The sequence below is a fragment of the Carassius gibelio genome, chromosome B25 (genome assembly GCF_023724105.1).
Source record: "Carassius gibelio isolate Cgi1373 ecotype wild population from Czech Republic chromosome B25, carGib1.2-hapl.c, whole genome shotgun sequence".
In the NCBI taxonomy this organism is placed as follows: Eukaryota; Metazoa; Chordata; class Actinopteri; order Cypriniformes; family Cyprinidae; genus Carassius; species Carassius gibelio.
Genome location: NC_068420.1, coordinates 20,228,843 through 20,256,061, shown reverse-complemented (window position 1 = coordinate 20,256,061; position 27,219 = coordinate 20,228,843). Strand labels below are relative to the sequence as shown.

Here is a 27,219-nt window from a genome sequence, read left to right as displayed (position 1 = left end):
ATGGTGGGGTTCCTACTGGAAGCCGATTTCTTACAAAACACACTCACAAAACAATTTACTACATATGAAAAACCTCTATAAAATGTACTGCATTTATTAATGTTGCATTTTCATACTACTACTATTGCTAATAACATTTATATGAAAGGGTCACAATTCAATGTAATTGTGTAAAACTGTTCATTAGTAGTTACTTCATAGTTATTTTTCTTGAACCCTAACTAGTAGATTATTAATAGTAGTTCTTCACGAGGTATCACAGAATATATTAGTTATTGATTAGTTAACTGTTACTTAACACAATCATAAAACTATATTACATACTGATTAATTAACACATCTTCCTTAGTAGTTAACAGTAGTGAGTTAAGTGTTAATGAATAATAAAGTGTTACTGTTACCCATTTTTATTTTCATTGAGCATTTTTCATTGCACGTTTAAAATACCTTAACAAGCCTAAGTTCCTTTAATACTCAGCCCCTTACACGCATTGAGACACCGACAGCAGCATCCCAAATGAACTGCAGTGCGCGCAGAAAAAAGAGGTGCGCATTTGTACACCGATGTCTTCTGAGGAAAGGCGCGAGAGAGAAAGTGCGGAGTGAGAGTTGCTCGTGCAGGCGGCGTGTTCACCTCCCACATGTAACGTGGCAGCCAGCGATGACCAAGCTCCTCAACAAGTGAAGCGTGCAGTCTTCAGTTCCCTGAACGATCGCGCCATGGTCGCGGTGAGCGCGGAGAGCCCCGTGGATCAGTACCAGACGCTGGCGTACGACACCGCGCTCAGTACTGTACTCGCGGTGCTGGTGTACGCGGTGGTGAAGGTCAGCCTGGACAGGATCCGTCAGTGGCGGGCTCGGATCTCGGTTCTGATCGTGGGCTCGGGTCCGATCGGGCTGACCGCGGCTCTGGTCGCTGTCCGCTCCGGTAAGGTGCTGAAACTGACTCTTCTGGATGAGCGCTACCGGAGCGCGCTGCTCTGCAGACCGCAGCAGATCGCGCTGGACCCCCGCAGCGTGCGCTTCCTCCTGGACCTGGGGGTGGATTTTGACAACATGGAAGGCTGCTGGCACAACGAGCACTTCTTCACCAAGATCGGAGTTTTTCAGGAGTATTTGTTGAGCATCCTGGAGCAGAAGAAGCAAAAGGTTGATGTGGAAGTCCATTTGGGTACAAAGGTGCGTGCATGCGAGTTGTGGTTTCTTATTGCGTCGCTTGCAAATAAATCAGTACCATGAGTTAAAGTTACTAATAGTTATTTTAACCATTCATTTGTCCGGACCTATTCATTTACTCAAAATTATATTAAAAGCTTATAGCTATGGTTTGAAACATGGTAACTGTGTTCTAGCTGATGCAAGCTGCAACCTGATCATGCCAAGTTAAGGTGGTCTGGCTAGTTTTTGGAACATAGAAGCTTGAACCATCTACTGTGCAGGGGTGTGTTTCCCAGAAGCATTGGTGGCTAACTGTAAGTTCCATTGAGCTCTATTGGTAACCATGGAAATTTCGACCATGGATCCCAGCTTGGTCATCTAATAACCAGTTTGGCCCAGCTAATGACCAGCTTAAACGAGTTAATGACCAGTTGGACCAGTTACTAAACATCTTGCACCAACTAATAACCAGTTTGGCCAATGACCACATTAAAAAACCTAACATCTAGCCTGGACAAGTTAATAACCATATTTCACGGTTTTGCCAACTAATAACCAGTTTGGCCAAGCTTATGACCATCTTAAACTAGTCAATGACCACCTAATGACTAGCATGAATCAGCAAACGACCAGTTGGACCTGTTAATAACCAACTAATAACCAGTTTGACCAATGGTCACCTTAAACAATGTAATGTCTAGCTTGGACAAGTTAAAGTAACAAAAGTGAAAGTGACGTGACATACAGCCAAGTATGGTGACCCATACTCAGAATTCATGCTCTGCATTTAACCCATCCAAAGTACACACACACTTTGAACACACACACATCGTGAACACACTGAGACTCAAACTCGCAACCTCTTGGATTATGAATCTCCAACCATTAGGCCACAACTTCAAGTTAACAATCTTAAAAAAAATAATAATAATAATAATGTTTATATATATATATATATATATATATATATATATATATATATATATATATATATATATATATATATATATATATATATACAGTGGGGCTCGAAAGTTTGGGCACCCCTTGCAGAATCTGTGAAAATATGAGTAATTTTCAAAAAATAAGAGAGATCATACTAAATGCATGTTATTTTTTATTTAGTACTGTCCTGAGTAAGATATTGTGCATAAAAGATATTAACATTTAGTCCACAAGACAAAAAAAATGCTGAAATTATTAAAATAACCCCACTCAAAAGTTTGGGAACCCTTGGTTCTTAGTACTGTGTTCTGTTACCTGATGATCCTCGGCTGTCTTTCTGTTTTGTGATGGTTGTGCATGAGTCCCTTGTTTGTTCTGAACAGTTAAACTGAGCAGCGTTCTTCAGAAAAATCTTTAAGGTCCTGCAGATTCTTCAGTTTTCCAGCATCTTAGCATATTTGAACCCTTTCCAGCAGTGACTTTATGATTTTGAAATGCATTTTATCACACTGAGGACATTTGAGGGACTCAAACACAACTATTTAAAAAGATTCAAACGTTCACTGATGCTCCACAAGGAAACAAGATGCATTAAGAGCTGGGGGGTGAAAACTTTTGAACACAATGAAGATGGCCAAATTTGTCTTATTTTGTTGAAATATAATTTTTTTTTTTCATTTAGTTCTGCCCTTCGTAAGCAACAGAAGATACTTGTATGTTTCCCGGTACACAAATTAAGTACAATTTACCTTGATCTTCAAATTCCAAAAGTTTTCACCCCCAGCTCTTAATGCATCTTGTTTCCTTCTGGAGCATCAGTGAATGTTTGAATCTTTTTAAATAGTTGTGTTTGAGTCCCTCAAATGTGCTCAGTCTGAAAAGACGTATCTCAAAATCATACATACTAATAACCAGTACTAGCTAAAAATAGGTAAATGACCGTCTTACTCTAACAACCAGCATGGATCAGCAAATGACCTGTTGAACTAGTTGATAACCAATTTGCACCAACTAATAACCAGATTGGCCTAGCTAAAAACCAGCTGAAACGACATCTTTTTAGCCACTGATATGGGTGACTCTGTGGTCCTTGTTCTCTTAGATTTATCAGCTGCTTTCAACACTATTAACCATTCTGTATTAATCAATAGACTGTAATATTGGGTGGGTCACTCTGGCACAGTTCTAAAGTGGTTCCAGTCATTTTTATCTGTCAGGAAATATGTGGTTAGGCTAGGAGAATTGTTTATCTTCCACTGCTTCTCTCCCCTGTGGCCTTCAGCAAGGCTCTGTTTTGGCCCCCTCCTTAGTTTCATTCTATATACTACCTCTGGGATCTATTTTTAGAAAACATGGAGTGTCATTTCACTTTTAATGCCGATGATACTCAAATATATTCACCTTTTGGGAAAAATTATCCACTGACCATGACCTATCTTTTATCCTGTCTAGATGAGGTTAAATTCTGGTTATCTAAAAATAAAAAAATAAATAAAAAAGTACCTTAAATGAGGAGAAAACTAAAGTAATTGTTTTTGGCCCTTCAGAAAATATGAAGGCATTTAATTTTGACCTGGGATCCCTATCAGGGATTAAAATTAGATAAACACACTTCCACTGTGATTTGGTCTAGGTTTTATCAGCTCTGTATACTTGCAAAAATGAAACATTTCCTCACTGATAAGACTCTGGAGATGGCGGTGCATGCTTTTATTACATCACATCTCGATTACTGTAAATCATTATACTGTGGCATTTCTTAAGCTCAAATTCCCTGTCTTCATTTGGTCCAAAATGCTGCCTCTAGATTTCTTTTGAAAAACAAAAAAAGGGATCGCACCACTCAGGCCCTTCATTGGTTGCCTGTTCAATTTAGACTACATTTTAAAATCATTTTACTTGTTTTTAAATCTAAATCTGAAATATATGTTTTATTTGTGTGTTCTTACTAGTATGATGCTGTTTCTTTTGTGATGTACTTTGGTCGGTCTTGTGGCTGTTTTAAATGTGCTATATAAATAAAGTAAACTTGAAACTTAAATAATCTAACAACCAGTATGGATCATTAAATGACCAAATAAATAAAAAGCCAAGGAGCTCAATAAAGCTGCTGCCCGTCTGCAGAAAAATTACCTTTGGCGAATAAAATCTGTTTCCTGTACACGTGTTTTCTTCTCACAGGTAATGGCTCCTTGCATTTCTCTCAAGATTTAAAATGTGATATTTTTTTATGAAGAGCAACAATTGCCTCAGGAATAAAAATACAAGCACCAATGAGTTTCTATCACCATGAGACAGAATCTTGAGCTGGTCTGACAGATGGCTCTGACATACCGGAAATGACTGTGATGGCCGATTTTCAAAGCTTTTCATTAAATACACATGTAGTGCCAACTAAATAATTGTCTGATGTCTGCCATATAATGAACAGGTGATTTATGTAAAAAAAAAAAAAAAAAGTCACAGACAGCTATAGGCCCCAGGATGCACTGCATGTCTTGATTCACTAAAAACAACAGGCTCAGACTGAATCAGACTCTTCTGACCATGCTGCATGTTTTTGATTTTCTTAAAAGACCCTGCTCATAAGAATCCTTTGATTGGGAATCTTTCAATTCAGTAAAAAAACTAAGCCTGCTTGTTTTCTGTTGCTGTGCTCCTGTAGTTTAGCGAGGAGTACCTGAGGAAGATGCCGAGGGGTGAATGGCCGCGGGTGATTGTGGTTGCTGATGGTTCGTGTGGAGACTCCTGCTCGGTGCTGGGCATCAGCTCTGATTACAACGTAGAATCATGTCACGCTTACGGCGCTAATGCTACTATAGAAAGACCGGACCAGAGACAGGTGAGAAGTCCTTTCAGAATGCCCATTAAATCACATTTGGAGTTTCTTTGCTTTTAGTAAATGTCTATTAATAGCTTGACAAGTTGATAAATGCGCACTTAAGTGGACTTTTATAAATATATTATCTGCAAGTACATTAAAAAAAATACTTTTAAAAATTGAAACACTTCAAGTGTATATTCAACACAAATAAGCACGTCTTTTTCAGGGTTATATTAAATAAAAATCTGTATTATAATTTAACAGATTTTAGGCGTTTCTTAATGTTACATATTGATTAATAATGATGATAAAAGCCTAAGTGAATACAGATAGTTGTTATTGTTACGGATCACTTGGGAGGCTGAGGAATAACAGACAGAATGGTTTATTAATAGACACAAGCAGAGGAGCAGGTAGTGTTGGGTTGAGTGAAGAATGGATCTGTGCAAGCTGGGTGAAGACGTCAGAGGAGGGAGGTGAACCACACACATGCACACTGGGGATCTGGATCTTCGGAGAATCACTGGAGAGAGGTAAGTAGAGGAAGAGTTAGTCCTTAGAGTTAGCATACAGGTAAGGCCTTGTCGCGAACGAGACCAGACATCGATTGAGTGCGTGTGTGTGGTATTTATGGTGTCGAGTTGGTTGGGTGATGATGATGGTCAGGTGGATGTGCTCAGTATTCAGGTGAGTGCATGCGTAGTGATTGAGTGGAGGACGTCCTCTTCCCCTGGGAGCTGGTTGGTCAGGATGATTGGAGTGGAAGGTGTCGAGTAAGTTAAGATCCAGGATGTCGTTGCGTGGGAGCAAGGAACGTTCCTCTGGACCTTATCCTTCCTAGTCCACTAGATATTCCAGTTGTCCACCATGCCGCCGGGAGTCCAGGATGTCACTAACTGCACAGGCCAGTTTCGCCAGGTTCTGTGGAGAGAGAGACAGAAGGATGGTGAGGTTTAAGGAGAGACACATGGAATGTGGGGTGAATCCGGTACTCAGGGGTTAACTGGAGTTTGTAAGTGACCTGATTGATCTGCTGGAGGATGGTGAATGGGCCAATGAATCTGGGACTTAGCTTGCGGCAGGGCAGGCGCAGGCGGATGTCCCGGGTGGACAGCCAGAACTTCTGATCGGGTTGGTACGTTGGGGCCTCAGATCGGCGAAGTTCAGCTGTCATTATACGTCTGTGTAAGGCCCGCTGGAGTTGGTGGTGTGCCGCGTCCCAGACCCTCTTGCTCTCCCGGAACCAGTAGTCGATTGCGGGGACATCCGAGGATTCACCTGACCAGGGGAATAGAGGAGGTTGGTAGCCGAGAATGCACTGGAGTGAGAATGGAGTGAGTTCGGTGGTAGGTTGACGAAGGGAGTTTTGTGCGTACTCGGCCCACCCAAGGAACTGGTTCCAGGAGTTCTGGTGGCCGTGACAGAAGGTACGGAGGAAGCGTCCAATCTCCTGGACCTTGCTCTCCGTCTGCTCGTTTGACTGGGGATTTTACCTGGAGGACAGGCTGATGGCCACACCTAGGAGTGAGTGGAAAGCCTACCATTCCCAGGAGATGAACTGGGGGCCTCGGTTCAAGACGATATCCTCTGGGATGCCGGATTTCGAAAATCTATCCACTATGACAAGAATGCAGGTATTGTTATCTGAAGGAGGAAGATTGGTTATGAAATCCACCCCTAAGTGTGACCACAGGCGATTGGGAATGGGCAGAGGATGGAGCTTGCCTGAAGGAAGATGGCGAGGGCTTTTGAATATGGCGCAGCTTGTACATCCATTCACGTACCTCCTGACATCCGAGGCCATGTTGGGCCACCAGAGGCATTCCTTCAGCAACCAGAGGGTTTCACTGACCCCCCGGGTGACCAGTGCCAAGAGATATGTGAGTGGAGTGAATGAGTGGAGTGCGCCTTGTCCTGGGAATATACTGAAGTCCCGGTGGGCAACCCGGCGGGGTGTTGGTAGTAGGATCGGTCGGAGGAAGGGTCTCAGTGGACCAGGTAATAGAAGAGACGATGACTCTTTCTGGAAGAATGATTTCTGGAGCTTCGGGATTCTCTTCTGGGGCGTAACACCTGGACAGGGCATCAGCCTTCACGTTTTTCACCCTTGGGTACTAAGAGAAGTGGAAGCGGGTGAAGAATAATGCCCAGCAGGCTTGTCTCGGATTTAATATTTTGGCCACTCGAAGATACTCCAGGTTCTTATGATCTGTGAGGACCAGAAATGGGTGTTTGGCTCCCTCCAACCAATGCCTCCATTCTTCCAAGGCCAGCTTGATGGCCAACAGTTCCCGGTTGCCGATATCATAGTTGACCTCCGCCGGGTTGAGTTTCCGGGAGAAGGTGCATGGGTGGAGGCGAATGGGATTCCCCTGCTGCTGAGAAAGGACTGCTCCCACTACGGTGGTTGAGGTGTCGACTTCCACGACAAAGGGTCGGTCAGGGTCGGGATGAACCAGGAGTGGGGCGGTCGTAAAGGCTTCTTTGAGGGTGTGGAAGGCCTCTGTGGCGGCAGGAGTCCAGCAGTGAGATTTGGGTTTGTTACTGAGAAGACTGGTGAGAGGGCTGGTGATGGTACTGAATTTTGTACAAACCGTCTACAGAAGTTGGCGACGCCAAGGAACCACTGCAACTCCTTGATGGTGGTTGGAGTGGGCCAATCTCTTATGGCATTTACCTTCCCGGATGCCACTGCTGCTGATGTTGTATCCAAGGAACTGTACTGAGGGCTGATGGAAAAAGCACTTTTCGGCCTTGAGATAAAGTTGGAAGGCCCTCAGGCATTGCAGGACCTCCGCAATGTGGAGTTGATGTTCTGCCAGGCTCCGGGAGTATATGAGGATATCATCTATGTAGACTAGGACGAACTTGTGGAGGAACTCCCAAAGCACCTCGTGGATGAAGTCCAGGATGAAGTCCTTCCATAAGACGTTAACAAGTCCATACGGCATCACACAGTATTCATTGTTGGCCGGTAGGGGTTATGAAGGCAGACTTCCACTCGTCCCCCTCTCGTACCCGGGATGGGGCAGAAGACGGCACTGAAGGGGGCGTAGCAGTTAGGGATGGCGATGGATTGGTTTTCCACTGGGCTTTCTATTAATGTGGAACAGACTGGAAGAGGTTCAGTGGAAGGAGTGGCTGGAACTGAACAACCTGAGATGCAGCTCTTGAAACAGGCGTCCCCCCACTTCAGGACTTCGCCCGTCTTCCAGGAGATTACGGGGTTATGTGGAGTAGGATAACGGTTTGGAGGGATATGGGACCCACACTATGATGCATGCATCTCCTGCTTAACGGCTTGCCAGTGATAGTGTGGACATGGTAGGCTGACGGCGTTACCGTGGTTGCGAGCTTGAGCTGATGGCAATTTGAGATTATACAGCTTTTCACCGATGGAAGAGTCCCGAGCTGGTCTGCCGAAAACTTCACTGAAATGGTCGATGAAGCTGGAATAAGACTGGATAACTGGGCAATTTTGAGTCCATATTGAATCTGCCCACAGTAGTGCTTTAACTTGCAGTTGAGAAATTACAAAGGCTACCTTGGATCTCTCAGTGGGGTACAAGTGCGGTTGCATCTCTGGGACCAGCGAGCATTGTAGTAGGAAACCGCTGCACTCCTCCGCCGAACCAGAGTAGGGCGCCGGCCGGGCCATGGGACTGGCGTGAACGGAAGGTGAGGAAGTGCTGGCATCGTTGACGGAAGTGCTCGCAGGTGTTGGGGATGCAGGTGTAGCCGTGAGTGTTCTTCAGAGTGCATCAACCAGATCTTGAAAGGGGTCCGTGAGGCTCATGCTCGTGCCTAGCGGTGTTGGTCTGGTCTTCTGTTACGGATCAGAGTTGTGCTCAGTATTCAGGTGAGGGCGTGCGTAGAAATTGAGTGGAGGTGGAACCTGGCGTGTTTGTAATAGTTATCTTAATAAGCTAAAATGACTCTAAATGTAAAAAGTTTAGTTGTGTAACCTCTGCATACATCCAAATACATTTAAAAATGTTTGCCATTAATTCAACTATCAACTTGAAATTAGATGCTTTCACGCAAAGCACATTTTAATGTTATTAAAAAAAAATTAAAGACCATTCACACAGAATGCATCTTTTCATTCATTATTTTTCCATCGTTTTTCTATTTAAACGGACATGCTAGACGAATGTGTGTGACTGTTACACTCATGTCTTGGCTCTTTTGCAGCGTTTCATGAGTGCCATGTTTTTAAAACAAGTTAAAATAATTTCAACTGTTAAGTGCTGTTACATTAATGCAGTGCATGTAATGCAACAGGCAAGCATTGCAAGCTTTTGTTAACAGAGGCAACCTGGCATGGCAAGTGTTTTATTTGGATGCATTCTGAACGGTGCTTTTTTAAACCGTTTTAGATTTAAAGAGTGTCCTATGTGAACAACCCTTTACAGTCAATATGCATTTCTTTCTCCTTGAATCATAACACTGTATCACACCACTATATCTCAGTAGCAACCTTTTTTTTTTTCTCTTCACATGCTATTACTCTCAGAAATGTCTCATTTGTGTTCTTGAATACGAATTGTATATGTTAGTCCGAGCGCTCTGTGGTCATGAGGTCATCAGGGTCCTACTGGGCTCATTCATTTTATGAATATGGGTGAGGAAATTAAGCCATTATGAATAATAACAAAGTCTATTTCTGCCAGCGATAAACACTGACGATGCAGGTGAGGTGCATAGAAGCTGCTACAGCACACGTTGTGAGGAGCCTATACTGTCAGTAATTTGATTGTTTTTACACAGGTTTAGAATGAAAGTTTGTATAATTGTGTTTAGTTAATGGGCTTTTTGTTTGAGCAGATGGTACAGCAGGTTTAGCTAACGCAGATAACCAAGGTCAGCTAGTGTCCCCAACAGGCTGTTGTGTTAGTCTATCTTATGTATACAGTAATTCATCAAACAAAGCTTTAGCAACCTTGATAAGGTTCAGAGATAAGCAGGGTTTCAGTTTAATTAGAGCTGAAACCTGGCTCTGTATACTGAGGATTCATGACTATCAGTTGTTACCAGTTTTCACTCTCTCTGTGGGCCTTTTTGATCTTTTACTCAACACAAAAGATATTCTTAAGAATGACGGCGACCAAGCAGTTTCGGTTCCCATTGACTTCCATTGTATTTAAAAAAAAAACATAATTCAAGTCAATTGGCACCAGACCTGTTTGGTGACCAACATTCTTCAAAATATCTAACCCCATCCAGTAATGTTGAGATTGCTCATAACCAGGCCCACTGTTTTTTTGTTTTTGTTTTTACTTTGTGAGATCGTGATGAATGAGTGACAAGTTTTAATCAATTTAAAGGGAGCACTCCTTGCATGCTGTATATGATAATCAATTCAACTGGAAGTCGTGGCCTAATGGTTAGAGGGTTGGACTCCCAATCGAAGGGTTGTGGGTTCTAGTCTCGGGCCGGCAGGAATTGTGGGTGGGGGGAGTGCATGTACAGCTCTCTCTCCACCTTCAATACCACGACTTAGGTGCCCTTGAGCAAGGCATTGAACCCCCAACTGCTCCCCGGGTGACCGCAGCATAAATGGCTGCCCACTGCTCCGGGTGTGTGCTCACAGTGTGTGTGTGTGTGTTCACTGCTCTGTGTGTGTGCATTTCGGATGGGTTAAATGCAGAGCACAAATTCTGAGTATGGGTCACCATACTTGGCTGAATGTCACTTTCACTATTCACAATTCAAAGTTTAAATAAAACGTGTGTTAATTTGAACACAGTAAATAAAATTCAATATAATTTTTCGGTATATATATATATATATATATATATATATATATATATATATATATATATATATATATACGTTTTGATTTATATGCAAAAGCATTGAGATATATCTGAAAGCTTAATGAAGTCTCTTAAGTTGTTGGCTCATTTAAGAATCTCCATAGGATTCAATAGGCCCCTCTAGTGGCTGTAATCACAAAGTGCAAGTTTATGTCATTTTTCTCCACCAGATGTCATTAGAGACACTCGGGGACCTAGGTCCTAATGGATCACCATGCTTAGAGTATAGACATGCAGAAATTGTCTTTCTTTGTTCTTGGATTTGTTTTTCGTTAGCTAGTTTTTATCATAAAATCATAAAACCTATATAAACATTTTGAAAAAAAGAAAAGAAAAATGGATCAAAATAAAGCTTTCTGGACCAAAATAAATAAATACAAAAAATAAATAAAGAGTGAGAGAGTAATTTTGATCCATGAGGGACACTTTTGTATAGATTAGGGAGGGGCAGATGAGGGTTAATGCATTTTTGTGGATTAACGTGTTAGTTAATTATTGTAAAGTGTTAATAATGTATTTTGAGCATTCACATGAAATAATACAGCTCAAATGAATAATCGTGTAATAAACGGATCCAAAATAAAAGTTTTTGTTTATGTAATATATGTGTGTATTCTGTGTGTAAACACACACACACACACACACACACACATATATATATATATATATATATATATATATACAAACATATACAGTATGAATTTTTTATATGTATTTACATGTATATATTTATTTTCATGTAATTTATATTATACATAAATACATTAAATATATAAACATAACATATTTCTCTTAAATAGATGCGATTTATCGTTTGACAGCCCTAGCAAATATACGGTAAAACATTATAGTAAAATAGTAAGGTAAAAGTATAGTAATAAGTGTAATAATAAATAAATATTAAGACGTTCTAATGGTCTGTTTTGTTTGTAGGTCCCTACACCAGAGATCCGTGCACATAGTCTGTATTTTGATCTGTCGGCGTACGGGATCAACACTGTGAGGGAATCACGGCGCTCCTCGCAGCCGGCAGCGAAGCCTGGATTCCACCTGAAGATCTACGGGACGTTCAGGAACCGCTGCATGGCTCTGGCCTGCACTTCAGACGCAGACTCCAAGATGATGCATTTCCTGCGCCACACGGCCAACTCCTCAGTAAGACCTCTCAATCCCAGCATGCATCTGTTAGACTCATAAACTCAGTGGACTTCAAAGTTTAAATTCCAAAATGGCGTTCTTCTCAGCCTCTCCAACCAGCACTTTAAGGTTAGGTTAAGGTGAATATATATTATTATTGCATACTACAATGTATTTCTCAAAGAAATTATGATTGTATTATTTTGAAGGAACTTAATACAGCCAATGTATTTTTCATACATGTTTTAATTTATACAGTTCTGTTGTGCAACGTTTTATTTGATTGCATTTTTATTTGATTATATTATTAGAAGATAAATGAAATTGTTAAAGTTTAAATAATTCAATTCATTGTATTAAATCATAAAACACATAATCCAGAAAAAAAATAATATAATAATTTTCATATATAATAAATTATTTGCGCCTTAGAGCGAGCAAACAAAACACAATAAATGCGGTCATTGCTTTTGGAGGTGGATACTGATAGTAATCATACAGAAATACATTTCATAACGACCAAAACAACATATAGATGCTGTGAACGAGATCGGTCCGCTGGTTAGTCAAGCTTATTCTGTCTCATCGCGCAAAGCTACACGACTTTTTCAATGCGCATGGTGGAATATATTCGATAACTGTTTCCATTGTAGTTTATGCACATTTTTCTCCTTAAATAAAAAAAATAAAAGTTTATCCTACTCAGTTGTGCGCATACGTTTTTTTTATGCGCATTTTTGGAATTTATTTGTCTAGTGTTTTTTTTGTTTTTTTCATGTGATCATCCAAAATGTGCATAAAAATAGGTGGATGGGAACATAGTTAATGACATTAAATCTCAAGGTCTAACAGTCTAACAAACAAACACTCATGCGGAAAGAATTTTCTTCACCATTAATGGTAAAATTATATTTTGGTATATCAATATGGTATGTTTTTTGGGGAAAAAAAGTTATATTTTTGGCCATATCTCCCAGCCCTATTACACATCTCAGTCGTGGCATATAATAACCCCTAAACACTACAAAAAAAAAATAAACAAACTAACATAAATATGAATAAACAACATCTAGATGGTGCAGTTCCAAATTGTACCAGCAGGGGCGAACAGGGCTAACTAGCCAAAAGGCCATGTCAGACTTTATTATCACAACTCTGACTCTGTTTTTGCCTTACTTGGAAAGTTTGATCAATGAATAAATATAAATATTGTAGAAGCAGACAAGAAAAGAGGAAAAATAGCACAGAAATATGCATTTGAGTGGTTGAAAAATAAAACAATAAAGAACTAAAGTAAGAAACAGTGACAAAGAGATAAAAAAACAGACAGGATATATCAAGACCCAGCCGTCACAGGGAATGTCAGTGATTGAGACACTGTGTGTGTGTGTGTGTGTGTGTGTGTGTGTGTGTAAAGACCCCGATGAGCATGCAGACATGAGACTGAATCACTTTCCTCTCTGTCGTATCAGATCATGAAGAACATCTTCCACCAGTCGTTCAACGCGTATAAGACGGACATCGAGCCGCGTCTGAGTGAGCTGACGCTGCACCACATGCAGTGCAGCCGCAAGCTGTTCCAGATCATGCTGTCCTACAGACGCGTCAGTGCGGCTTACATCGAGGGAGACAACGTCGCCGTGACTGTGGAAGGAGAAGCTGCACGAGTGCTCAACTTCGACACTGGTGAGCACGACGCTTCATAGGCCAGATACAGAGTTACTCTTCTGTCATGCTTCTCCATTCCACTGCAGTGAGTCTGCTATGTAAACACACACTAGATGAACGTGTTTGACTGTTGATGCTGTCTATCGCAGCATCTCACGCATGACGAACCATTCTAAAAACAGCCTTTTAGTTGAAATACGTTTTGTTTTTACTTTAAAAAAAATCTTAAAAATCTTAAAAACTCATTCTGTCTGAATGTCCCCTTATACCTGTGGTTATGGATATTCATATTTAAAACTATGAATATAGTTTAATTTAATTGCAGAATGTTCAGTTCAACCCTGTTATGCTGCGAAATTTTCCTCTTAAAAACATATTTATGATAATATTTTAATGTAATAATAGTAATACATTTTATTTAGTAAAATTAAATTTAGTCTTTATTAGTTTTTTATTTTTGGCTTTACAAGTTTAATAGTTCCACTCTGTTTTTGAAAAAAAAAAAAAAACATTGATTAAAAATATATATTATCAAGTAATATTGTTTTTGGCACAAAGCACTGGAATGTTGACTAATATTTGATAATAATGTGGTAATAATAAATTATATTTAGTTATTTTAATAAAATTTTCTGCCTTTATCAATATTTTATTTTTATCTGTACGTTACTTCTTGCATGTAGTTTGTATGTTCTGGACACAAAAGCACAGGAATATTGACTATAATGTGTTAGTGATTGTTTTATTTATTACAAGGCACACTGAAACTGTGTGATCAGAATCCGAATCAGAAAGAGCTTTATTGCCAAGTATGCTTATGCATACAAGGAATTTGTTTTAGTGACATAAGCTTCCAGTACACAGAGACAACAACACACACAAAAAAATAAATAAAAAAATAATGGAATAGGGTTGAGTGAGATGCAGGAATGTTCTAGGATAATGTGATACTGTGAAACTGAATAATAATAATAATACATGTAATGATAATGGGCTGTATATTCCTTATTGTGTAGCACTCTATGTCTTGCAACAACATTTCCATCAGAACCAGAGTCAGAACCAGTTGTGTGTTAGACTCTGTTAGTGTGTAATCTCTGATGTGATTGTGTGGAAGGTTGTGGTGTGAATCTGGGCCTGCGAGGTCTGGAGTCTCTGGGACTGTTCATCTACCGGACGGCCACGGCTCTGGACCAGAACGACGTGTTCGAGGCGCTCTCGGCCAAACTCCAGCACTCCAGACACGTGGCAGAGACGTTCAGGAAGAGCGGGCTGGCCTCGGCTGTGTTTGAATGACCCTGAGCGTCTGTGTGTGTGTGTTTTTGAGTTATGAGACACTGTTTTCCAAATGAATGTTGTTCAGTTTTTTTGACGCAATGTATTTTGTTTAAAGCGCTATATAAATAAAGGTGACTTTGACTTACAACACGTGTAATGCTTACAAATTGAGCGTTTTTGAAATGTAGAATATTCAGTGCGCAATAGAGCGACCAGAATTGGTGTATTAGCATTTCATTTGGTGTAATGTGAAGATAAGTGCATTGTGTTTTTGAGTCACCAACAGGACAAACAGGTCAGACGGCATGCTGTGAAGATGAATATGTGCCTGCACTTGAGTCTGAGATCATCAGATCTGTAGAAATGACAGAAATGAGATTCTGTTCATGTTACAGTACACACAGAAATAAAGATCTCTATTTATTTTGTGATATTTGTTAATAAAATGAAGCGTTTGCCTTTTAATTCAGTGCATTCCTTCTTATCCAAGTGTATACTTGTGATCTGAAGAAGGGCAATTATAGTTCACGTAAAATAAAACAAACAAATGAATTAGCGGAATATAAAACATTAATAAACATTTTATTTCAACTAGCTGACAGGTTAACATTTATCATTTTCATTTGCAGCAGTTTATCCTGATGTCCTAAAATACAATTAATAAACGCAATAACGCAAAAAATTATTAAAAACCTAAATTAAAATGATTATAATAGTGTCTCTGATACTTATATAACGCTGATTTGAAGTCTTTCATTTGTACGAGTGAAAAAAAAAAGGTAAATAATACAATGTAAACAATTATGTTTCTAATAAAATATTTATTATTTAAAAATGAATGATCTCCTTTCAGAAGTCAGGCGATGATGTATATATATAAATTAATTTTAGCTTCAGTTACCATTGAAACATTAACTTTAAATACAATATTATTGCATGTTGATGTCTGATTATACTAAATGATTTGAATATTCATATATATTCAATGTGAATGTAAACAATTTAGTAATTTATTATAATTAATGAGTATAGTTTAGTGCAGTATCAGTACTTTATAAATAAATGTTTCCCCCTTACATCATATCAGCATCTTTACAAATGTATCCAAGCATATTTATCAGTATTAATGTGTAATACACCCTCATTGAGTTAATTATAAAAAAAAAAAAAGTAACATTTTTATTTAAATGACAATGTTGAATGACAGTAAATCATATCTCCTGGTCTGAATCTGCAGCGTCGTCATAACTTGCTCAATCTGCGACTCAGCATGTCTCTGAACGCAGAAGCAGGATCGTCCAGGCTGAAGCCCAGGTCGAACTCGGGCTTCTCTCCGAGCGCCAGCACAGCGACGCTGATGGCCAGAGCGGCGGTCAGACCCCAGATCTGCTGGATGCTGCCTGTGCTGGGGTCCGTGTACATGAAGCTGTGGGTCGGGCCGAAGACGCTGGGCACAGGATATCCGGCGTGATCCGCCGCTTTCGTGAAGAACTCCAGAGGAACGGTGAACACCTCGCTCACCTCGTCTGCGTTCGGACGCGCTTCGAAGGAGTCCTCGATGAAAGCCACGACCGGAGTGATCAGAAGACCAGTCTGAGGAAACACTTTCAGACGTTACAGCTGCCCAAAACACACACTTCTTCCCCATTTCACAGAATTACATTAAATATATTCAATTAAAACCTACATTATAATCTGTATATACTGTAATAGCTTATTAAAAATCAAGCAGACATCACCTAATAAGAATGCATTTAGTGAGCTATTCAGTAATATTAATAATGCATGTTTAAAATATATAATAATGAAATGACAACAATGATAGTATTTTTCATTCATGATAATATATTTTGTAAAGAGTCTCTTATGCTGTATTTATTTGATCAAATATAGAGTAGGAAATATTACAATATCCAATAACTGCTATCTATACTAAGATATGTGAAATATAATTTATTCCTGTATTTTCAGCATCATTCCTCCAGTCTTCAGTGTCACATGATCCTTTTAGAAATCATTCTGATATACTGATTTGCTTTCTGATTATTATCAATGTTGAAAACAGTTGTACTGCTTCATATTTTTGCGGAAACACGATAATTATTATTATTATTTTTTTTTTTACAATTATAAATTACTTTTCTGTCACTTTTCATCATTTTAATGGGTCTGCTCAAAACAAGTTTTTTTTTTTTTTTTTTTTTTTTTATCGTAGTGACTCCACATGTTTAAATGGTATTGTATATAACAATATTATTATTTTATTAAAATGCATCACGTAGGCACCAGAAATAAGCACGTATGTAGTGTTCTATATAATTTATATTTTAATTATACATTTTTAAATTTATATTTAATCATATATTTTAGATTATATATATAAGGCATATATATATATATATATATATATATATATATATATATATATATATATATATATAATTATATTAAATATCAAAAAGTGGACCTTGTTGAGGACGGGGAAGAGTGTGCAGATGACCTGCACCGTGTCCGGAGGAAGCCCGATCTCCTCCTCTGCTTCTCTGAGCGCGGTGTGGACCTCGTCTCGGTCCCCGGGCTCGCGCTTTCCTCCCGGGAAACACACTTCACCGGCGTGCTGCTTCAGCTGCAACACATCCACAAGCTCTCAGCACATCTGCACATATATAAACCCAGTATTATACAGCAGTCTCGGTGTCCTCACGTGGATGGCGCGCACGGTGAGCAGCAGCCGAAGCTGTCCGTCTCTCAGCAGCAGCGGGATCAGCACCGAGGCTGCGGGAAGCTCCGGGAAACGGTGACTCTGCCCGCCGCTGTCGTGTTTCTTCAGCGCCGCCACAGTTTTCTCCTTCAGGTCCATCGCGGCGGATATGAGCTCAGACACTTGTGTCAGGACACTTTCACAATGCTCTGAGTTTGAGTGAGGACGCTTCCGCCTCTCTCGGCGCTTCCCATAATGCTCCTCTAGGCTCTGCTCGGGTTCATTGTGTGAAAACACTTCTGGATAAACATCAGACAGAGGAGCACTGAAATAGAACATAGATAAAGCAGTTAACGTTAGAGCAGTTACACGTTGACCGCAGGGGCGGGGCTAAGCGGCTCGGAAGTTCTCTCTTATTGGTCAGAGATGTTCGTGCGACACTATTTACACTATTTACAGTTTGTTCACTTTGGGCGAATTCCAAACAGAAGTAAACATCCCTATTTCCTGTTCCCTTCAAAAGGCAGAGCCCTTTAAAATGTGCTCTTTTAAGAGTGCAAGGCATTATATGGGCCTTATAGGCCATAACTACTGAAAAGCCTCTTACAAAAAAACAAACAAACAAACAAACAAAAAAAAAAAAACATTAATAAACCTTAGTAAATATTGTTCATATGCATTACTGAAAACCTCTTACAAACATTAGTGAAACGAATAATATTGATCATATTGATAAACCTTAGTGTAAATTATTTATACGCTCTACTGAAAAACCTTATACACTAGTGAAAACCTTGATCAACCTTTGTGAAATTAATTAATAAGGATAAGTGAAATAAGTAAATATTTCAGTAGATTATGAGAGATAATTTCACTTGAAACGGAAGCTGTCAACACTGTTTAATTTGGCGCGAGTCTCACAAACACTTTAGGCAATGAAAATAAAAGACAAATAAAGACAAATTTAATTAGCCTAATCTAATTACATTTTATTTTAAGTCAAAATCAACACCTGCTTGATCCCGATCACAAGCAGAAATCAATTCTGTGACGTGACCATCTCATATATATATATATAATTTTTTTTTCTTTTTTTTCTGTCTAACAAACATGTAAAATTAGGATTTCTGAGTGGATAAATCAACTGTAACTGTTTAATAATAATTTATATGCTTTTATTCATTCGTGTCAAATAAATGCTCACTGTTGATGAATCATTTACTTCTAAAAAACTTACAAAAATTATTATTTTTTAATTACATGTGATCTAGGAACTTTATACAGTGAAAAAAAGAAGTCTTCTTCTTTTGCATTTTTATTGACTTCAAGCATAACAATGTTTAAACTTTAGACCCAGATAAATGTGCACTACTATAATATTATTTATTAGTAAATAATTCAAATATCTCCATCCTCAATTACTTTTGCAGGTGCTTTGCGGCAAGCTTAAGCCTATTGCACATATTTGAGCGCAGAACTGTTCAGCTGTTGAGTCGCTCTTGACAGTCGCGGTAGCACAATCTTCTGTTGTTTCCACGAGCGTGGCATTTTTTTTATCACTAATTGATAAATATCTAAAATATAAAAATAAGGATAAGCCTAAAACAGGCCAGATGCCCGGTGTGAAAAACGAATTGGGGTGAAATGCAGGGCTCTAGACCGGCCTAAAAGTTGTAACTTTTAAAACTTTTTGTCATCCTAACAACAAACGGCTTTACTGATTCTTATACACTGAGTTTTATATTGTCTATCAGCTATGACTATTTTAGTTTTTCAAAGGACAAAATGGGTGGAAAAACAATATGTAACAGACATAAACGGCATAAAAGCAGGCCAGAAGCGAGGCCCTCTAGAGGCGCGAGGCCCTGTGCAGTCACACACTAGGAGCAGCCCCTGCAAGGGTACTGACAGTGAGGCACTTCTGTTCTAAAGAAGAATAATATCTTTAATGCCCTTGGATATATTATCTCTTTCATCTTTTCATCTTTACTCTTAACTCAGCATTGAAAACATGGTGTTTAAAACCAATAGCCTACAAAAATGTATACTGGATGTAAGTTAGAATATTAATTGTAAAATATATTGTATAATGATACTAATAATAACAAGGTAAATGTGGAGATTTTACAAAGTTTAAGAGCAAAGTAGTTGATTAAACAGTACAGAAAGCAGGACTCAAGATGTATGGTAAAAAGTGTTGTGAGGGTGCTTCAGAAAAGTTTTCCAGAGCACCTGTGGCCGCTCTTGGATTTTCCCAGCTGTAACACGTCAGACTCAAAGATAATCATCATCAGAAAAACTGCAGTGCTCTCAGAAACTGAGCTGCTCTCTGGTTTCATTTAGCTTATAGCCAATTTGAATTAACATTTGAAATGTTACAGAAATGCTTTTATATGGTTTGGCTTCTGTTATTATTTGGGTTGAGCAGCAGCGGAGAGCTGAAGGACCGTCATCCAGAGCTTTCTGATCAGGAGCTTTTCTGGGGAGCCGATCAATATGACTTTTCCATCATGCTGCGTGCTGGAGACCTCCAGTGCTACTGGCACTTTGCTCACTTCGGCGAGCGCTTCTACTTAAACTTCATGGTAAGACATTGATAAGACATTATTCTACATGTAAATATATAGGCATGGTCTTGAATGCTTTGTGTTAAAGTTCACTCTGTGTTTGTTCAGGTGCAGTTGGTGACTGGTGTGGCTCTGGACAGACATCTCTCTGTGACCGTTAATGCTCCGAGCGGTTTAATAGTCGGCACAGTTGACGATGCAAGTGGTCAGATTGCTTTTAGTGTTAAGGAGACTGGTAAATCATGAGAGTTTTAGTATATATGCTGCTACTTTATGAACAGATTAAAAATATATATATATTTAATTCAAAGTTGGTTTCACATGTAACTTTCATCTTGTTCTGAATTTGTATACTGTTATTTAACACATTAAATAAGAAAATGTACAAAATCAATTATCATCAAAGTGCCATAATCATTTTTAAGCTTTAAAAGAATAAAAAAAAATCTTTATGTGTGCAGGTTTTTATCAGATGTGCTTCAGTAATTTCCACAATCGCTTTGGGAGCATGCAGGTTTTCTTGAACTTCGGTGTGTATTACGAGGGACAAAAGGACATTGAGAAACAAAGGGAAGAAGAGAAGAAAAAGAAAGAAGAGGATATGAAACAGATAAATAGTACATTGTCCTTCATTGAGGTAATAAACAACTCTATATATATGTATATATATATATATATATATATATATATATATATATATATATATATATATATATATATATATATATATATATATTGAATTCAAGAATTGTTTAAGAACTGTTACAACACCTTACAAAAGCAGAACAATAGAAAATATGATTGTAATGAATTAAACTCCATGATCTTGGGAAGAAGGAGGCGGGAACCGGCGGACAATCAAATATAAACTTTAATTCCAAAATAAAGACAAAACACAAATAAAAACCCGGATGTCTAATTGATGAATGCTCCCAGGTGTGTCTCGTCAGGTCTAGTTTGTTATCCCATGTATTTAAGTCCCAGTCTATCCGTTCCTTGTTGGGTCTTGAACTTCTCCATGTAGGTTACTACGTGTGTCTCCAACCAACAGTTTAACAGAGTGTTCCCTCTGTTTTTGTTTATTCCATTTTTTCTACGTTGTGCCCTATTGAGCCCATCTTCCATCCCAAATACCTCCTACTAATTTCTTGAGGACCATACAAGACTGTTTCTGATGTTAGCTAACACCACCAGCTACCCATAGGACCTACTCTGCACATTCAATGATGTTATTTTGAACACTGCCTGCAGAGCGACATCGTCCGAAGATGGTCCTAGAGAGGGCTTCGCCGCTTTCATGCAGTGGACTGTGTTGAGAAATAGAGAAATAGCCTTTCACCATCCGTCCTGAGGATGACCTTGCCTGATCCACTTCTGACCCAGAGCCCAATCCAGCCTGAGCCCACCACAACCAACAAATCATTGCCAGAGAGAGCAACAGAACTGAGGATTGCCAGGGCTGGTGACGTCAGTCCAGATGCGAGAGGTGGATACAACATCCGCCATGAGGGAGAAAGCCTTGGACAGAGAGAGCACAGAGAGGAGCTCCGTCCCTTGCACCGTGGCTGAGGGTGAGCTAAGGATGGATCTGGGTTTAAGAGAAGTGGAAAGAGACTTTATTGATTGGTATTCTGAGCTGTCCCCTTTCTCCTCTCCTCCATTGGTGAACTTTGTCCCTTCTGTGCCTGTGTTAAGCCCAGAGAGGGCTCAGCCCAGACAGCCCGGAGTCTCACAAATTCCCGCCCTCCAACCCACTCCTGCGTCCTCCACCGCTGTTGTCTGGCAGCCCCTCTGCTCACCCTTAGCCCACTATTTGTGCAGTGCGAGGTCCGTGGGAGTGCCATCTTCCAGCGTCGCCGTAGCTGTAGTTTCCTTTGACTCCACCTCCAACCTCTAATCTCTGTATTCCGCCTTGGCCCTTTGGACCCTTCAGCTCCAGCATGGCTCCTAGCTCACTCCTTTACACCATGGCCCATCACTGGCTCCACCAAGCTCCCTCGTCCCTCAGGCTCTGCCTTGGTCTGGGGTTGACCATCCTGTGCCTCGGGACTCCACTCCTCCAGCTGCACCTCGTCCCTTTATCTCTCCAGATCAGTCAGGCTCTTTCATCTCTTCGGATCCTCCTCAGTCCTCTGTCTCTCAGGATCCACCGCAGCCCTCTGGATCCCCACCTCAACTGTCCCTCTGGGACTGTCTTGGGTTTTCTTTGTCACATCTTCCTCTTTATGATGCACAAAATGTTTTCTATGGGTGAAAGATCTGGACTACAGGTTGGCCATTTCAGTACCCGGATCCTTCTTCTACACAGCCATGATGTTGTAATGGATGCAGTATGTGGTCTGGCATTGTCATGTTGGAAAATGCAAGGTCTTCCCTGAAAGAGACAACATCTGGATGGGAGCATATGTTGTTCTAGAACTTGGATGTACCTTTCAGCATTGATGGTGCCTTTCCAGACTCATGCAACCCCATACCATCAGAGATGCAGGCTTCTGAACTGAGCGCTGATTACAACTTGGGTTGTCCTTGTCCTCTTTAGTCCGGATGACATGGCGTCCCAGTTTTCCAAAAAGAACTTCAAATTTTGATTCGTCTGACCACAGAACAGTTTTCCACTTTGCCACAGTCCATTTTAAATGAGATTTGGCCCAGAGAAAGCGCCTGCACTTCTGGATCATGTTTAGATATGACTTCTTCTTATTTAGAGTTTTAGCTAGCAACGGTGAATTGCACAATGGATTGTGTTCACTGACAGTGTTTTCTTGAAGTATTCCTGAGCTCATGTTGTGATTTCTATTACAGTAGCATTGTATGTGATGCACTCCTTTCTGATATTGCTCCACTATTTTTGCCAATTGACCTACAGTAATAAGTTGCAAATTGGTCCTCCAGCTGTTCCTTAAATGTACATTTAACTTTTCCGGCCTCTTATTGCTACATGTCCCAACTTTTTTGGAATGTGTAGGTCTCATGAAATCCAAAATGAGTCAATATTTGGCATATTTTTGTCAATATTTCAAAATGTCTCACTTTCAACATTTAATATGTTATTTATATTCTATTGTGAGTAAAATATAAGTTTATGAGATTTGTAAATTATTCCATTCCTTTTTTACTCACAATTTTTACAGTGTCCAAACTTTTTTGGAATCGGGTTTGTAGTTGTAGGCTATATATAGTTATTCATTTACTCCTTTATTAAAAATATAATAGAACTGGCTATGTTTTGACAGAAAACACTTAAGAACATTTTCTTTTTTTCCATAGCCTACAGGCATGTCAGTTGTTTGGTGAAAAAAAAAACATATATATATATATATATATATATATATATATATATACACCGGTATATACATATATATAATTGATAAACACTTGAATAAAATTACATTTTGAGCAATTTCATTTTCATTTACATTTCTCAAATCTTCATTTAGGAAAGCAGCAGCAGGCTGCAGAGGTTTGTCTTCCACATGTGGCGTCATTATAACTACGAGCGAATGAGACGTGGTGCTGATTTCTACCTGCTTCAGTCCAACTCCACTTATGTGAACAGCTGGTCTGCTATCCAGAGTCTGGTCATCATCACAGCTGGATACCTGCAGCTCTACTGCCTCAAGAGACTCTTCAACACCAAACCAGCAGAGGGAGACAAACCCCGCTGTTAAACATCAGCACAAAACCAGCAGAGGGAGACAAACCCCGCTGTTAAACATCAACATCAGACCTGTTTCTTCATAATACAGCCATAAAGGGGTCTTTTGAACACTTTTATGAACCAAGAATGAATTTAAACTAAAAGCTTATTTTTTTCAGTTTATGTTCCTGTGGCTCAGTGGTAGAGCATTGCGTTAGCAGCGCAAGGTTGTGGGTTCGATTCCCAGGGAACACGTTAGGTAAAAAATGTTAACCTGACTGCAATGTAAGTCACTTCAGATAAAAGCGTCTGCTAAATGCATAAAATTTTAAATTGAAATAAATGTAATTGTTTATTTTAATATCATATTAAAACTCATATTTTTTTTTCTTGCTTTTCAAATGCCTCTCTGGGAAGACTTTCAATGTTAAAATATTAAATTAATTATAATAATAACTCTTACAATTCATTATAAATATTTATTATTCTGACTTTGTCATGACTGTGGCATCATTTCTATGGAATGCCTGTGTGACATGGATATGCTCGTCTTTATTACGGATATGGCCGTAGAACATCGTTTGGTCTGGATTTGTAAAATGTCCTGGGCTAACAAACATGAAACAGAGACTCTGAAACGGAAGCGCTTGATATTTTCCATTTTTCGGTCAAAACTCACGGAAGGGAAGCAGGGCACATAGGCTACAGTGAAGTCGACGCAAGCATATTGACCAATGCTTTTGAAACGAGACCATTGCATTTGAATGTAGCCTAATTTACAAAAACAATACTGACAGCAACAGCTTTATTAAATGTATGAACGTCACGTTAATCCACATCGATAAATTCAGTTAAAGGATAAGACTGTAGCCTATAGGGCAGTTAGCCTACCACTAAAATCCAACCAGAGCTTCATCAGAGCCATCAATACAGAAGAGATCTTAATGCATTTCCACAGCAATAAGCCTACAAGTTCAATCCACTCGTTTGATACACCGAATCAAAAACAACTCGACGTGTTGAAGCGATTTTTTTCTGATCATTTATATTTAGGCCTATGCGTTATCTAAATAATTATAATAGCCTAATAATAATAATAAATAAATGACCAAATGTTCAAAAAGTTGGCAGAGAGGGGTCATGTTCGGGGAAACAACATAATTGTTGATAAGCTATATTTTTCGGGGCCATGGGTTTATTGCGCAAACCTGCGTGACCATATAGCAACTATTCAGAAATGGAAATTACGAATGCATTAATATTTTGTTTTGAATTTAAGAAAAGTCGATTGAATATTTACAGGTTTGTATCTCGTTATTATTTTCTGAATAATTACGTCTTTGTAACCAACCACAGTGATCAAATGTCGAAGCTATCTCTATCTAATAGGCTACTTCAAAGATCAAATCAAATTATCTATTGTAAAAGTTTGTAAAAATTTCTGTAGCCCAAAAACTGCCAAAAACATAACAAAAAATAGCTAGTAGCCTACATAACTTTTTAATTTGTATTATTATTATTATCATTCTTTCTTTCTTTTTATTATTATTATTATTAGGCTATCATCATCACAATCAGGGGAGTTTGGTCAAACTATTGCAGTGATAGCCTACAGCGAATATAACGGGTTGAAATAAAAGACGGCGCCGTCCACAGAGACATTTCTATGTGCACTATTTCATCCGTGAAAACCTTAGTCCCCTGCATGGCTATCATGTAAGAATCGGTTTGACCCAGAGCCATATAGAGTGAGAGTTGCGACAACTCCATTGACTCCAATGGAAAGCTTTTTTTACAGCAATGGCGGCTCGTGGAGCCTCTAAATAGTTCCCGGAAGTAGCAGCAAACCGATGCCGCGCATCAGATAACTAACAGATTAGGCTAGGATTGGAGCTGAATAAAGTTAGTAACGAACACCCTATTAATTGTAAAAATCTGTTCTCATAATTCAGTTTCATCCATCGTGTTTGGAATTAGAAAAAAAGGAGTATAAACATATTTTTTTGCAGGGTGGGGAAAGTTAGCTAACGTTACATAGTTCAATATAACGTGTGACAGCGGTGAGTGGAAGTGGTAAAAATGAGGTTATAACGTTTGTTCCTTATTACACGTATTAAATTCCTTAATAATAAAATACACCCTATTGATATAAACTTAAGAGTGAACTGAGTTTGCAAAAACATGGGTGGAGTGTTTTTTAGTCATTGTGATTCATTGACTATTACCTTTCTATATTATATAATAATACTGTATTATATACTTAAACTTGTTAGTGTATAAAAGTAACATACTGTGGGTGCTGGTGGGGTGGATTAGTGGTGCCACTGGACTGTTCTGGGATAGAGCATCAGTGATGATCTTTATTTTTCTTAGTGCTGCCTTTGCATTGTTTTTTCTTTTTTTTTTTTCTTGTCTCTTTAATTTTTTTATAGACCCAGGTAACTGGCTGATGGTTCACTGGAATGCTGACTTGCTGCTGGTTGATTCGGCAGTGTCACCTGTCCCTGTCTCTCCTCTCTAGCCATGTCCTTTTTCTTCACTGTCACTTTACCTTCTCTGAGTGTCCTCGTTCTTTTTTCCTTCTTCTTTTCCTTTGAAACTGACTGAGGCAGAATACATGGTATTGCTAATTTTAAATATTTAAAATATCACTTTACTTCAACTAGTACGAGTTTGTACATATTATATATGAATCACCTGAAATAACATAGCTGTAATCAGCAGCCATTTCTTGTATGTTCACAGGTCTAGGGGTGCATCGTGGAGCAGGGCCCTCCTCTTTTTGACCACAGGACGATGCACAAAGATTGTGGGAATAGCGTCTGGTCTCAGCCTACTCTTGAATTTTTTGGTCATGACAAATTGCTTTGATCATTTCCACAGACAACTTTTTTTTTGTCTACCCACATACAGTACATATCACATGGTGGTTAAATGCACAGTTATAGGTAACACTGATGACTCCCTGCAATGTCTCAGCCTGAGTCTCAGCTCCCTGGGTTTTGCAAGGCTTTGCTTGTTCCTTATTTCTAGTAAATAATTTTCAATGTAAAAAAGTGCAAATAAATTGAAGTATAATTACCTAACAATTTTTGGTTGTTGTAATTTTTATGTATATTTAGATTGCTCCTGCTGACTTGAGCCAACCATTATTTTCTCCTCTCTATGTCAGCGGGGAAGCCATACATTCACACACCTTTCTGTGACCGAGTGGAGCATCCCCATGCAGCACAGCAAACCATGGTGGAGACTATGCAAGGACAACATTAAAGAAAGGACACATTCAAAATGCTTGGCATGCTATTAAATTTATTAGAAATGTATTCATGAATTGCTGTAAATAGTTAATTGTATTTATTTAAATAAAAATACAAAGTAATCTCGTAATTACAATTTAAAATAACTGTTTTCTATTTTAAAATGTAATATGCTCCTGTGATGCCAACCTGAATTTTCAGCATCATTACTTTTGAATGGCAGTCTAC

The 27,219-nt window shown here is 39.1% G+C and overlaps 3 protein-coding genes across 4 annotated transcripts; 2 read left to right on the top strand and 1 right to left on the bottom strand.

The window, feature by feature from the left end:
- The first annotated feature begins 440 nt into the window (after positions 1 to 440).
- LOC128013746 (uncharacterized) lies at positions 441 to 14,977 on the top strand. The gene is made up of 5 exons (XM_052596941.1): positions 441 to 1,179; positions 4,769 to 4,945; positions 11,680 to 11,901; positions 13,356 to 13,569; positions 14,669 to 14,977. Exons 1-5 carry the CDS (start codon positions 721 to 723, stop codon positions 14,845 to 14,847), a joined length of 1,251 nt encoding a protein of 416 aa, XP_052452901.1. The 5' UTR covers positions 441 to 720; the 3' UTR covers positions 14,848 to 14,977.
- Positions 14,978 to 15,630: 653 nt separating this feature from the next.
- LOC128013749 (peroxisomal coenzyme A diphosphatase NUDT7) lies at positions 15,631 to 17,940 on the bottom strand. Its single transcript, XM_052596945.1, has 3 exons — positions 17,534 to 17,940; positions 17,297 to 17,455; positions 15,631 to 16,422 (listed from the first exon to the last, which is right to left on the bottom strand). Exons 1-3 carry the CDS (start codon positions 17,867 to 17,869, stop codon positions 16,072 to 16,074), a joined length of 846 nt encoding a protein of 281 aa, XP_052452905.1. The 5' UTR covers positions 17,870 to 17,940; the 3' UTR covers positions 15,631 to 16,071.
- A 1,861-nt stretch (positions 17,941 to 19,801) lies between these two features.
- Positions 19,802 to 24,136, top strand: LOC128013752 (transmembrane emp24 domain-containing protein 6-like). Of its 2 annotated transcripts, XM_052596950.1 has the most exons (5): positions 19,802 to 20,115; positions 20,206 to 20,332; positions 20,559 to 20,734; positions 23,535 to 23,771; positions 23,816 to 24,136. In XM_052596950.1, exons 1-4 carry the CDS (start codon positions 19,903 to 19,905, stop codon positions 23,763 to 23,765), a joined length of 747 nt encoding a protein of 248 aa, XP_052452910.1. In that variant the 5' UTR covers positions 19,802 to 19,902; the 3' UTR covers positions 23,766 to 23,771; positions 23,816 to 24,136. The 2 variants fall into 2 exon arrangements, with proteins under 2 accessions (XP_052452910.1, XP_052452909.1); XM_052596949.1 differs by having other exon boundaries at positions 23,535 to 24,136.
- Positions 24,137 to 27,219: the final 3,083 nt, after the last annotated feature.

What these genes read in the sequence shown, in the direction of transcription:
- LOC128013746 (XM_052596941.1), top strand. Translation starts at nt 721, where the DNA reads ATGGTCGCGGTGAGCGCGGAGAGCCCCGTGGATCAGTACCAGACGCTG. An exon ending in AAGTCCATTTGGGTACAAAG is followed by an intron (nt 1,180 to 4,768) that starts GTGCGTGCATGC and finishes GTGCTCCTGTAG; the next exon opens with TTTAGCGAGGAGTACCTGAG. An exon ending in GCCACACGGCCAACTCCTCA is followed by an intron (nt 11,902 to 13,355) that starts GTAAGACCTCTC and finishes CTGTCGTATCAG; the next exon opens with ATCATGAAGAACATCTTCCA.
- LOC128013749 (XM_052596945.1), bottom strand. Translation starts at nt 17,869, where the DNA reads ATGTTCTATTTCAGTGCTCCTCTGTCTGATGTTTATCCAGAAGTGTTT. An exon ending in TCACCGTGCGCGCCATCCAC is followed by an intron (nt 17,456 to 17,533) that starts GTGAGGACACCG and finishes GATGTGTTGCAG; the next exon opens with CTGAAGCAGCACGCCGGTGA. An exon ending in TCTTCCCCGTCCTCAACAAG is followed by an intron (nt 16,423 to 17,296) that starts GTCCACTTTTTG and finishes GTGTTTCCTCAG; the next exon opens with ACTGGTCTTCTGATCACTCC.
- LOC128013752 (XM_052596950.1), top strand. Translation starts at nt 19,903, where the DNA reads ATGTTACAGAAATGCTTTTATATGGTTTGGCTTCTGTTATTATTTGGG. An exon ending in GCTTCTACTTAAACTTCATG is followed by an intron (nt 20,116 to 20,205) that starts GTAAGACATTGA and finishes GTGTTTGTTCAG; the next exon opens with GTGCAGTTGGTGACTGGTGT. An exon ending in TTTTAGTGTTAAGGAGACTG is followed by an intron (nt 20,333 to 20,558) that starts GTAAATCATGAG and finishes TTATGTGTGCAG; the next exon opens with GTTTTTATCAGATGTGCTTC.